The sequence below is a fragment of the Abramis brama genome (genome assembly GCF_963993115.1).
Source record: "Abramis brama genome assembly, chromosome: 3".
NCBI classification, from domain to species: domain Eukaryota; kingdom Metazoa; phylum Chordata; class Actinopteri; order Cypriniformes; family Leuciscidae; genus Abramis; species Abramis brama.
This window is the reverse complement of record NC_139965.1, coordinates 44,330,487-44,344,056: the sequence shown is the minus strand read 5'-3', so window position 1 is coordinate 44,344,056 and position 13,570 is coordinate 44,330,487. Positions and strand designations below refer to the sequence as shown.

General features: G+C 38.6%; 1 protein-coding gene across 8 annotated transcripts in view; it reads right to left on the bottom strand.

Moving 5' to 3' along the window:
• LOC311078686 (uncharacterized protein) overlaps positions 1–3,931 on the bottom strand; it is a 43,339-nt gene extending 39,408 nt beyond the window's left edge. For 4 of the 8 annotated variants that reach the window (XM_084107657.1, XM_084107656.1, XM_084107658.1 and 1 more), the window contains exon 1: positions 3,674–3,931. In XM_084107657.1, the coding sequence (XP_083963783.1) occupies positions 3,674–3,728 (55 nt within the window). In that variant the 5' untranslated portion in view covers positions 3,729–3,931. The remainder of the gene's footprint in view (positions 1–3,673) is intronic. The other 4 variants (XM_084107662.1, XM_084107663.1, XM_084107661.1 and 1 more) reach the window with 3 other exon arrangements.
• Between the last annotated feature and the right edge of the window lie 9,639 nt (positions 3,932–13,570).

Genomic DNA, 13,570 nt, shown 5'->3' with positions numbered 1-13,570 from the left:
TACTTTCTAGCCCCTCCCATTCCGAGGGCGTTTTAACTCCTACGGTGGCCATATTATTTCAAATCTGCCGGCAGTCGCGAGTAATCTCCCCCTCGCATTCGTCACGGTGCCACTGAGTGTAAAAACGCGAAAGGCGAAGCTTGAATTTCCAGGTATGTCCCTCTTTGGCTAATGTATTTTCAAGATGGAGGCCCAACATGGCTGCCGCCATTCGAGCGACTCGCTTGTGTGTATTCTAAATGGCAGATTCTACGCTTACGAGAATACTTGATTAGTTGGTAGAAGTAATTACATATTAATGAGCACATGTCATTTTGAAAGAACAAAGTGTTTTTTGCTAAGAATCAACTTAAAAAATTACACAGTGTAGCTTTAAAACAGAGGCTTGGCTGTACCCAAGGAGCCGCACCTTAAAACAGATAATTTCAGATAGAGGGTCAGAATGAGGGTTGAAAATAGTCGCTTTTCTGCATATATACAGTATATTTATATTTTCTTTTTGTGCAAAAAAACTTTATTACCGTTATACATAAGGAACCTTAACCCTCTGGGGTCGACAAACGCGCCCGCGCGTTTTGCTGGATTTTCGTCACATTGTAGCACAATAAACTTAAATTACTCCGTCATTTATGGTCATACAGAAAAAATATAAAAAAAGAATCTGTGATATTTCTACTTTTGTATGTGTCCACTTACAATCAAATCAAAACATTGTGCTTTTTTGTAAAATAAAGAAAATAAACAGGGTGTGCTTTCTGCCTCCCCGTCGCGGTGAACTTTTTTTTCTTGAGCACGTCTATAAACTGAAACCAAACTCAGCGAATACTTGTCACACATTTATGAGCCATATACCTTTATAAACATTTAAGTGTGTACTTTTAAATGATCGGATTCAAACTGAAAACAAATATTCTCTGTTTAAGTAATTTGTATAAAACCAACAAGATGTCCAGTATCTCAAACGCTTGCTCATTAGTTTTAATTTGACCACGCCCACGCGCGCAAAAGAGTTTCACATGCAAATCTCCACATGGAACGCGAACGCGCTTGTTACCTCAAAAACAAAGCACGAAAAAACTTCACAAGTCTCTGCTTTTCGTTGAGTTTGAAAGACGCGCCGTGAGCTTACATTGGATTTACCTCAGAAGAAGAAGAGCGCGATTTGAAGACAAGAAAGATGTAAGGTAAGAAATTCTTACATATTAGTTTGTTATTGTTGCATACATTTCACATTGCAGTTGAACTGTTGCTAGATATATGGTGAATATTATAATATTTAGACCCGTGTTTACTGTTACTGTGTTTGTGGATATCTGCTCAAACGTAGATATCTATATGGTAACCATAATGTTTCATATTTTGCAGCGCGATCACGTTTGAATGTATCATATTTTGGAACGCGATAGCGTTTGAAAAGCAAAACGCACCAAACGGCTTCATGTTTTTACTATTATCTCATTTCATATCATCATAACGAATGGAAACATTTGAAGTAACATGATAATCAATATATTTTTCTCTAGCTTAGTTGTTACTGAAATCTTTTGGAAGATTTACAGGCTGCTATAGGTTATTGTTATTATTATTTTATGCAGCACTGCGCATACCCTATGCCTACAAGGCACAACAAACCTGGTGTTCATTATATTATATATTGTTGGAAACATTTGTGTGTGTGTGTGTGTGTGTGTATTCTGTGAATTTTAAAAAGCAATTTTAACCAGAAAAATCTAAAATTTATTCCCAAAATCGTGCAGGCCTTTCTCTTTATATCAGTATGTTCACTTTTTTTTTTTTTTTCAGGGCCCAGATGCCACTGAGTCCTGCTGACTTCAACATTCACATGAGTCTCTGTACATGAACATGGTAAAGTGAAAATCAAACACCTTGGAAATGAAAGGTATATACAATGTTTTTAGGAATGGCACAAAGGTCTCTGTCTTTGGATCATTGTTTTCAATAAGTGCTTTTTTGTCATTTGTTTTGTATCTTTGGATTATGTTGTGTTGTAAATAAATCCAAACAATCAAAAAGCCATTCTTTTTTAAATCTCCTCATTCTTTGTGCAAGGTTGCTCAGAATGATAGGGCCTGATAGCTCCTAATAGGGCCGTTAGGGGAGGGTCTTTGTCTTTCTCAGGTGTGAAATATCAATATATTGTCTTATCTGAATGAGCAGTCAGGGTGATTTTCACATAGTTTTGGTGCAAATATTCTAGGCTACGTGATACAATTTTCAAAAGTCTTGTGAAGAAATAATCAGTATGGGTTTCATGGCCTTATTTCAGTGAGAATTTTTTTTTGTATTTTCACAAACCATGCATAAATGTCATTATCTCAAAACTACAAACTTTTACATACATGCTGCTGATATATTATTGTAGCAGAGTTTGTGCTGAATACAGTGTAATCAGACTTTAGCCATGAAAATGTCACAAGTAACAGAAATAAGCACAAAGAGCATGTCAGAACACCTCCTGGGCCCAGAAAACAGCTCAGACCTCAGAGGGTTAAGGATCATATTAAAATAATTAAAAAATCCATGTCATGACCCCTTTATATCCTACACAGCTTCACTCTGATTCTAACTTTTAGTTAGCTTAATTCTCAAATTCTCAAATTGATGCTTCCTTTTCTTTGCCGCTCTGTCCTCCAGCATGTGACCCGGAAACTGATCAAAGAAATCATCTTGAAGGACATCTCAATTCTCTAATTGCACCACGAGGATGCATGGGAAATTCTTTCTTGTTTACTCTGATGCACATATAAATTCTCCTCCCTCTTCACACGTCACAATTGTAATTTATGCTTTACCTTTGCTGTTTAAATAAACCATACATCTAACATAGTTCAAGAGGGCATCTTGCTTTATTATCATTTATTATGAATTTCTTAAATGACCAAAATTCAAATGCTTCAGGACAGTTCCCTTAAGTGCTGATGATACTTTGAAGTGATGGCTTAGCGATATATAGAAGAATATTCCAATAAACAAACAAGATTTCCTTTAATTCCTGCATTCTCATTTTCTTTCCTCGCGTCCTACCCACGCATGCTAACGGGGGTTGAGCTGAGATGCAACAAAGAAAGGAAACAAGGATGCACAAACTAGAAATAAGAAGCACCCTAGTAATCAGTTTTCTTTTAGGTTGGCATGGTATGCATACAAATCCATACATATTTAGATTCAGTAATATCGTCTAATGCTTATGTCACAGTTCTGTGCATGCATCACTGAACAAAAATATGTAAAAGTACATTTTCTGCATTAAAATAAAGTATGTCTGATTCAGGTCTAACAAATAAAATGCAGATTAATTTAAAGGGGGTAATTAAGTGAGAAGGTTTGATTAAGATTAAATTAATTTTAAAATTAAATCAATTAAAACTAAATTTAACATGGATAAATAATGTGAAACATATTAAATATGAACCCTGCTCAGCATTAGCACAACAAACTTTGTATCATGTACAAAATGTTATAATAGCTAAAAAGTTGTTTTATATACCATGTCAAATCATTTGCAACTTTTATAAAGAAAGACCATCATTTAGAGACACCATATGTACATCATCATATAAAAATCACAGCGATCAAACTCAAAACCACCCAGGCACTTTACACAACACCCACTAATCTTTACAGCATGCTATAAAGGAAAAGTTTATTTCACCTGTCCAGTGGAGGAGGATACAAGACCAGATGAAGAATGAAATCCTTCTAACCATGGTGTAGTTCTTCTCTAATTACAAAAAACAACCAGAAAACCAGAGTGTTGAGCGGAGCACTAAAGTGATGAGAAAGAGATGTGTATCCAGCTATTCCAATGCTTATTTTAGAACTTCCCTTAGACAAAGAGGTACAGGAAACAGCAGCTACTGAGGGTGGAGGACCAAGAACCGGGAGATGTGGCGTAGCTTTGGAAGTGGGTAGTGTTTGAGTATTGGTGCTCAGCTAAGGGCTGACATTCCTTTTTTGTCAGGAACTTCTCTACAAGTCTATGTTAGTGTTTTCTACTCTAGCCGCTGACCTGTTTTCTCTGGAGGGACAACCTTAATCCAAAAGAAATGTTCTACTTTTTTTCTGAATGGCTGTGTTAGAATTAAGTAAGTTAGGCAGCATTAGGTAAACTCTCGGATACATGATGTCCACTGCTGTAAACAGAACTTAAAGTAATTTAACTGTTTAGGGTATGATTCCAGACAGTCTAAGACTTTCTTTCTTTCTTTCTTTCTTTCTTTCTTTCTGTCAGGAGTTCTGAGAGGGAGGACCCAGATACAGAATAAGCAAGGATGATGTTTATTAACAGAGCACAGCACAAGAAAGGGTGAGGCAGGAATAGTCCAAACAAAATGGCCAATGGTAAACAGTGACAGGACATCTGTGGGGGACTGCTGGAACCAACTCCAATCTGACTTCTGACCTGTAATGCTGCCTGGATCATAATCATACGCTGTTTGCTCGTTGGCCAGAGGAGAACTGGCCCCCTGACTCAGCTTGGTTTCTCCTAAAAAAATGTCTCCATTCTGTCACCTGATGGAGTTTTGGTTCCTTGCCACTGTTGCCTTGGCTTTTGGCTTGCTTAGTTGGGGACATTTAATATTAATTAATTTTTTCATTAATTTCAATTTTCATTAATTAAAATTTCATTAATTTTTTCCCTTGGTTGAACATTTTTAAAGTTAGAGCTTATTTCGAGATATCAGCCAGATGGCTTAGTGCTAATGGCTCCAAATTTGTATCTCGTAAATTACCCCACTAATAATGCCCAGTAAAATGTAAAACTCCTGGCAGAAAGCGATGCATAAAGATATAGTGTAACGAAACCCAGTTCCAGGAATGCACTAATATTTTGTTGGTAGTACCAGTTTATAACAATTATTAGTAAACACTAAGTTGTCAACACTTCGGAGAAAATAATAATTCGACGTTACACTACATCCTTATGCATCGCTTTCTCAACTTAGTGAAGTGACGTCGGTGTCCGGCTTAGCAGTAGCATGAGCCGTCAGGCAAGTGTTATATAAATAAACTCCTGATGTACTTACAAACTTTCCAATGCCTCGTTTTATGAGTACAGAACCTATTTGTACTACTGTAGAAGTTTGGTACCATTCTGGGCATTATTAGTGGGGTAATTTACGAGATACAAATTTGGAGCCAATAGCGCCTGCACTGATATCTCGAAATAAGCTCTAACTTTAATAATGTTCAACCAAGGGAAAAAATACTTCTGGGGGGGTGGGGGGTTGGGGGGTGTTTGGCTCGATGTCATGGTGCAAAGGACCCTAGGTTGATTTTACTCCGAACCATCCCTTTAAGGTGGACGATGACACAATTTTCTTCTAGAAACAAACTTTGTTGTATTATTTTCATGTTATCACTGTGAAGCTGCTTTGATACAATCTGTATTGTAAAAAGCGGTATATAAATAAAGGTGACTTGACTTGACTTGACAACAGGTCGAAGAACTGCTGTGGACGTGACCGGGCCAGGGAGATGGTTGTGGTGAAGACAGGGCAAGGCACCATGAAGCAGAGATCTGATATTTGCTGCACACAGACTCTGAACCAGGCTAACGGCCAGGCAGAAGGAACCAGCAGGCAGGGATTCTCAGGGAGGAACCAACACACAAGAGCAAAATCAAAACTGGCAAAACTAGACCACCAGAAAACGAAATAAGAAACTAAATAGGTAAAATAAAATAAAAGAAAAAGTTTTTTTTATTTTTTATAAATGAATAACTGGAAATAGCAAACAAAGAAATAAAACAAGACTGCAACCATGCAGGGAAGCTAAAGTGAAAAGAAATAAAAGATTAGTTAACGATAAAAGCAACAACAAGAGAAACTAAAAATAAAGCTTTGGAGAGCTAGAACAAAATAAAGACTAGAACTTGACTGGACTAAAAACAAAGAAAAAACAGAAAAAAATCAAAAGAAAATAAATACAAAGCTATAACTGACAAAGAAACTAAATCTAGCACTGACTGACAAGATAAGTGAGAAATGAACGAACACAATGAATGCACACATTGAACCAGCAAAGACATGAGGGAAAGAGGCACAATATAAAGGGAACATCACATGAGGTTCAGGTGAACACAACCAAGCAAACAAGGACTAGACAATAGGCTTGTTCCACTTGAACCGGCGCTGGACAGACCGATCGGTTCAAGCGCCGGTTCAAGTCGAACAAGCCTAAGGACTAAACAAGGAGGGGGAACAAGAGGAGAACATGGCAAACACAAACAAAGACAAAGCCATGTGCTGACACACATCACAAACATAGGGTGCTTCTCATTTCTAATTTTTGCATCCTCATTTCCTTTCCTTGCTTCCTTTCCTCGCGTCTCACCTGAGTCAGCTCCACCCCCTGAAAGATGCGAGGGAAGGCTGCAAGGAAAGAAAATGAGGACAGAGTCGAAGGAAAGTGTAACAATATTAGCTCAAAGGGGAAATATTAATAATAATCCATAATTACCAATTATGATTAATTATTAATATTTGGGTCAGTTAATTAGATTAACTTTGAGGTAAGCCAAATTAATATTACAATCAATTAATCAGTTCCAACGAACTCTTCGATTATTCATTTATTCTAAGAAAAGTGTATCTTTCAGGGTCACTGAAAAATAATTATTCCTTATCGTGTACAGCAATTAGAGCATGTAACTGGATCAAGATCGTAAAAGGGACTTTGTATGCAAACAGAGGATCAGAAATCAAATTCATAATTGTGCAAAAGTTTTATTAACTAAATCACAAACATAACTAACACTAAACAAACATACATACATTCATACATACATACATACATGCAGGTAAAGGGGTGAGTGATGTGGAACCGGAAACAGGAAATAGAACTATGGAACAAGATCTATTTCAGTATGAAAAGAACCATCAGCTGATCATTTTCAGAACACCTCATTAAATTGATATACTTGCATGGTCAGTTGCAATCGTGGACAATTCTTGAAGTGGTTGAAAAATGGTTGGTGGGTCTGTGAGGGTAAAAAGTCATGGTGCAAGTTGCAATCGTTTCTTCTCTGTTGGATGAAGAAGATAGGATGAACTTGCATTGTCGCTGTTCTCATGGCTGGAGTGCAGATTGTGGCCTACACGCTCTGGGCCGGCAGGACACAAAGAGCACATGGTGCATACCTGCCAACCTTGCAAAAAAAATTTGCGTACCGACGACGGGGTGGGGGTGGGGGGGTTGATTGTATGGGCGGTTTGGACGACGACACACATGCATTATATAATTGCATTGAATATAATGTGTGCTGGTCAACTAGTCTAAAATTAAGAAACCCCTAGAACACAGTAAAAAAAAAATATATATAAAAAAAGATAAAAACATAGGAACATTGTGTACAAATAAGATAGGCTAATTAATTTATTTTTCAATATCCAAATATGATACTAAATAGCACAGGGAAAAGGGCTTCTATTTGTGACGTGCTGTCTTTGCATTTAAACATTGCACATTTTAAACAGGACACGCATTAGCTGAATAAATGTTAGCCAATACAAACATATTTATAGAAAACAGTTGACAATGAATAGACAGGAGTCCAATAATAGCATAACGAATCACTTATTCTAAAAATAATATAAAGTAGCCTATGGGCCCTATCTTGCACCCAGCGCAATTGACTTTTTACACTGACGCATGTATCATTCCTATTTTGCACCCGCGCAAAGCGCGCTTTTCCCTCCACAGAAGCACGTCGCTAAACTAGTGAATGAACTTGCGCTCCCTGGGCGGTTCAGCGCAAAAAAGGAGGCGTGTTCCGGCGCAAACGTTCCTTCATGCTATTTTGCAGGTTTAGAAAACAATTGCGCCACTAACCAGGAAAAAATAGTTTAAAGTCAGTGGCGCGTTGCGTATGTTATTCAGATGCTATTTTAAGGGCGCATGCTTGGCCATAATCAATGTAGCGTGTGCACAACGCGCATACACTTTGATTCTCTCATCTACACAGAAGCAGCAGTTTTCATTTTTGCAAATCATACATTATTATGATAGATAGATAGATAGATAGATAGATAGATAGATAGATAGATAGATAGACAATTTATTATAAAAGCATACATCTAGCTTACACATTTACCCAAATTATCATACACCTTTTTAACCGAAGTTAATTTGGGTGGGTTTCTCCATCCCCAACGTCCCTGACGAGAGCGTTGCTCTCCTTGGCTGTGAACCGCTCCTGGCGCGCGTCTGGCAAATACGCCGTTATAATAGGAATCCGCTTTAGAACAAAGCGCGTCTGCTCTTAAAGGGAATGTGAGATGACGCTCTGATTGGTTTATTTCACGTTACGCCCAAACCACACCTATGAATAATGAAGCTACTTCAGACCAACCCATTTTAGATTTTCGCCTGGCGCAAGAGTCATTTATCCGCTGGGAAAATAGCAACAGCGCCAAGACCCGCCCACAAAGTTACTTGCGCTTTGCGCTTTGACACTTGCGTTTCAGATCGTTAAAATAGGGCCCTATAAGTTCCGAATCCGACATAATGAGGGCTGTGTTAACAGTAAAACGTACGTCATTTAACGAATTTTAAAAGCAGGGATGGATAATACAAAATGCTTTTTGACAAAAAAATCAAGCAAGAACAAAATTTAAACTTAGCCCGTCAATTTTCATTTTACAATTATCTTCTCTCTCTGTGTGCGCGCGTTAGTGAGAGAGAGCTCGCGCAGCACTGATACAACGGTACTTTTTAATCCATAAGTAACTAACGCGCTAGTTTTCATACAAAATAAATATGTAACATAATTAACACAATAACGTAACACATACGTTTCTCAACACTGAGAATGAATGAATAAATAAACGCCTGTTTCTCCAGACTTGCGCTTAGGCTAATCCACAAATCACAGCACTTTCATAATCACTAAGCCATAGCGATTTCAAGATTTATAGTTCAGCATTACTTGAGCATTTTATTATTTGCATGACTGAATGATGTCTTCCTCTTTTCTGAGTGACCATGAATAACTTATTTATAGTATTTTAAGATAATCTATTCGATCTGTGTGATAATCGAATCCACAAGATTAAGTTAACTCAACAATCAACTTTCCACATCGACCCCAGGCCGTTTACCTTCAGGAGTCAGAAGTACCGTACTTTACTGTCCTCGCTTATGAAATCAGTCAGACGGCGCGCCGCGGGAGTGGAAGGGGGATCGAGCGGGAATCTTTATTGGTGTCGATTTTCAGTCTCTTTTTAATGATATGCCTTACGCATCTGTCAATCATCCCAGCTTGCTATTTGGGGAATGAACCCAGCGCTATGATAGGTCGAACTCTTCTTCTTTTGCTGTTGCTTGATTTGAGGACAGCGCGTGCACAGAGGCGTCACCAGGTTTTTGCGTAGTTTAGAGTGACAAATCGTACCAGCGTACTTTGAAGTCAAAATGCGTATCCGCTACGCAAAATGCGTACAGGTTGGCAGGTCTGCATGGTGAGAGTTGCGAGGGACTTCGTCCGTGTTGAATGAAGTCACTGAACTCCTGAGGTTGTCCTTGATGCTGGAGTGAGCACATGTCCTGGATGCTTCGAAGCCTCCTGAAGTGCCGAGAAGGCAAGGAGTTGATTGTTGGAGGATGCGGTGATGGTAGGTTTGCAGTTTTGCAGTCTCCCTTTTTGGTAGCATGAAAGCATGGCAGGCAGTGCTTAGGCCTGTTGGATCCAGGGCCATGGGCCCCAGTGGTGGGGGAGGGGTCCCCCCAACGTGAGGAGTACGGTGGAGGCCAGCAGCACAAACACAAGAAAGTGGGCTGATCTAGTGAAAAGGCCTTTTTAAAGCTTGACAAAGGACAGCCCTATGCAGGCTGGTTCACCCAATGAGAAGGGTAGAATTTCTGGCGGGAGTTTCCTCTGTCACCAGGATTTACAAGCCTTTGTCTTAAGCGTGCTAACTCGGACTGGCATGCTGAATTCGTGTTTGATGACACAACTATGAAAGATTCTTGTAATACTAATATGTTGCACAGCTATTGGCATATCATGTACACAATCATTTCGATCTTCAGAGTACCAATTTATCGAGACCAAACATGGTATAAGTGGGTTACATTGACCGTTGGTCCTGTAATAACTACATAGTTTCAAAGAGATCATAGTATCAACAGAATTATTAAAAGACAAAACACACAACAGTAAATCATTCTCAAAATGTTCTGGAATGCATGTTAATTTCATGTTAGTCAATTCATCAATAAATGAATGCAGGAGAGTCTGTTTTGCAGATTGTTTCCATCTTTCCATGGTCTCTCTCTTGCATTTGGCCACATTCTTTAACACCCATAAAACATTATCTGATTGTGGTCATGACAACTAGGACCATCTTGGCCGGTTTGGGGGATGGGACACAGATCCCAGAGAAGTTTGAAAGTTTTTATGGTACATGTACCAACAATTGTGTCTGATTTGGTCTCATTCGCTACAAAAGCTTATTTGTATATTGGAATATTCTTGATCACTCGAGCTTCACCTCAAAGCATCATCAGCTGTGCTCAAAGGATCCCATATGTTGTTAAAGTTTGGTCATTTAATAAATTAATAAATTAATAAACATAAATCAAGATGCCCTGTTGATATTTGTTCATAGCTCCTCTGGAAGCTTCCTCACTTGTTCCTCGCCTCCTCGCTGTGCAATTCGAGAATTGAGATGTCCTTTAAGATGGCTGAATTCGATCGGTTTCCGGGTCATGGGCTGGAGGACGGAGGAGTGAGGAAGCATCAATTTGAGTATTGAGAAGCACCCATAGAGACATGAAACAAAGACAACACAGACATGCCCGCCAGGGCAGAACCCAGACACTTTCTTTCTTCCTTTATTTATTTATAAAGTACGGTGGCCGAGAGAGCTCAACGCACTGCAACTGAAGAAAACACATGCAAATATAAAAACACCCGCAAATTAGGTGGACGAGAGAGCTCAACGCGCTGCAACTGAAGAAAACACCTGCAAATTAAGAAAACATCTTCATCAGTTTTACAACACACATGTGCTCCAAATACTCACAACACAACCAAATACAGAAACGCGCTGCAAAAGTTCACAACACAGCCAAATGCACAGACAACAACGGAAAGGTTTCCAGGGGGACCTCAATAAGTGACGAACCCGGCTGGAACTGCTTAATGCGCAATGGGCAAATACCAAACGGAAGTGAGCATACCTATGCCCTACTCCCTTCGAAGGGCAGAGCCCTTGAAGTGGGGACTTTAGAGTGAGCAGGACACTTGTGTGCCATTATGTAGCCGTTTGGAACGCACTTTTTTTTTTGAAAGACACAGTAATTTCCTCATTATTTTCAACAAGGATGTTCCCATGACAACGCAGCACGGTGTCCATCAGCTGAATAGATGTTTTTAAGACAGAAATTTCTTATTATTGCTGTTAACATAACTGTTGCAAATAAATATACATTTTATACAAAAAAGTTTTTAAACTATGGGTTAAATATATCTGTGTGTGAGTGTCTCAACTTTAAAACTTGCCATCTTATCTTTGGACCCTGCATTACCTAACATTTCTTACCTATTCTTACCTGTAATTAAGGTTATTCTTACCTGTTAATATTCTTACCTGTTATTATTCTTACCTTCTTCTTCTTACCTATCTTACTTTTTTAAACATAACATGACAAATTGTACAATGTAACTGATGTATAGATTAATATCTTACCCTCATTATCTTTTTCTCTATCTGTTTTTAATTTTAACTTTTTTTTAGTTTTCAGCTCTTCTTTTCTCGTTTGTATTCTGATGACACTGAACATATTAATAATACATTTTGTATATTGTATACAAAGTTGTATGTCATAAACATGTCAAAAAAAGTAAAAATATATAAAATCAAATAAAGTAGATGTCAAGTCAAATCACCTTCATTTATATAGCGCTTTTAACAATATGAATTGTTTCAAAGCAGCTTTACAGTGATAATAGGAAATTACAGTAACAGAGATTGTTTTGGCTTTACAGCAGCTCTAGGATAAAGTTATTGTCCAGCTAAAGTTAGTTTTGATTGATTAATTCACTTCCGTTGCGAAGATCATTAGTTATTAACTTAGGGGCAGCTAACACGACACCATTCTAACAGAAAACCCTCAACACGCTACGGCCGCCCATCCGCACAAAACAGTGCCTGGTGGCTCGAGATTGCACTCCCGGAAATAGGTTCCAAGGTGCAAACGATTATCAGTTATCTCTGCGCAAACACTCTACGCAACCTCTGCGCAAACCTCTGCGCAAACACCGACGCCGCGTTTGAATATATATGTGCGCAGGCGTGCAGTCCTTCTTTACAAATCAACCCTCAACAAACTACTTGTCTGGCCTTAAAAATGTATAACACAGAATTATTTATCGCGTCCGCGTAGCCACGTGGTGACTCTGTACAGATAAAACAACAACGTTTTATCTGTACAGAGGTAAAGGGAAGGGAAGGAGGTCTTCACAGGGGAGAACCTAGTTGACACTTCAGGACGTAGACGCTATCCTTCTTATGATGTAACAAGTACATCAGGATTTATGCGAAGTGTTCCTGGTTCCGGCTGACCTAAACTATGCAGCCTAACATTGAATTACATTGATAATAACCTTAAATTTGAAAAGCAGATATGTGCTATGGTAAAATCTTGTTTCTTTCACCTCCGTCTTTTAGCTAAGGTTAAGCCATTCCTGTCTGCTAAACACTTTGAGATTGCTATGCATGCATTTGTAACATCCAGATTGGACTATTGTAATTCTCTATACATCGGTATTTCGCAGAAATGCATCACCCGTCTACAACTAGTCCAAAATGCAGCCGCACGCCTCCTCAAAGGATAGCGTAAATTCGAACACATCACACCAGTCCTGATGTCGCTACACTGGCTACCGGTCAAATTTAGAATTGATTTTAAAGTTCTGTTTTTTGTTTTTAAGTCGCTACAGAAACAGGCTCCACTGTACTTATCTGAATTGCTCCATCCAGTATCTCAATCAAGATCACTAAGATCGGGGGATTCAAACTCTCTGTCTGTCCCACGAACCAGACTAAAAAATAGGGGTGATCGTGCATTTGCAGCCTATGGACCCAAGCTATTGAATAGCTTAACGCCGCATATCAGATCTGCACAAACTTTGTCACTTTTTAAATCTTCCTTGAAAACACATTTATTTTCATTAGCTTTTAAAATATCTTGATATGTGTATTTTCTGTGTGTATCTCTTGTGTACTATGTTGATATTGTGCTTGCTTTCTATATCTTTTGCCTTGTTAAGCACTTTGGTCAACGCTAGTTGTTTTTAAATGTGCTATACAAATAAAATTGTATTGTATTGTATTGTATTATAGAAGTCTATAATGTGTTATGTGTATACTAGGCCAAAGATATGTTTTTAGTCTAGATCTCAACTGACAGAGTGTATCTGCTTCCCGGACAATGTTACAAACACTGTTCCAAAGTTTCCCTTCGTCAGCTCACTATGACGTGAGTCAGAAGTGATTCTGACGAATGAGGATCGCTTGCGAGAGCCTATCTACTTTGAGTGAAA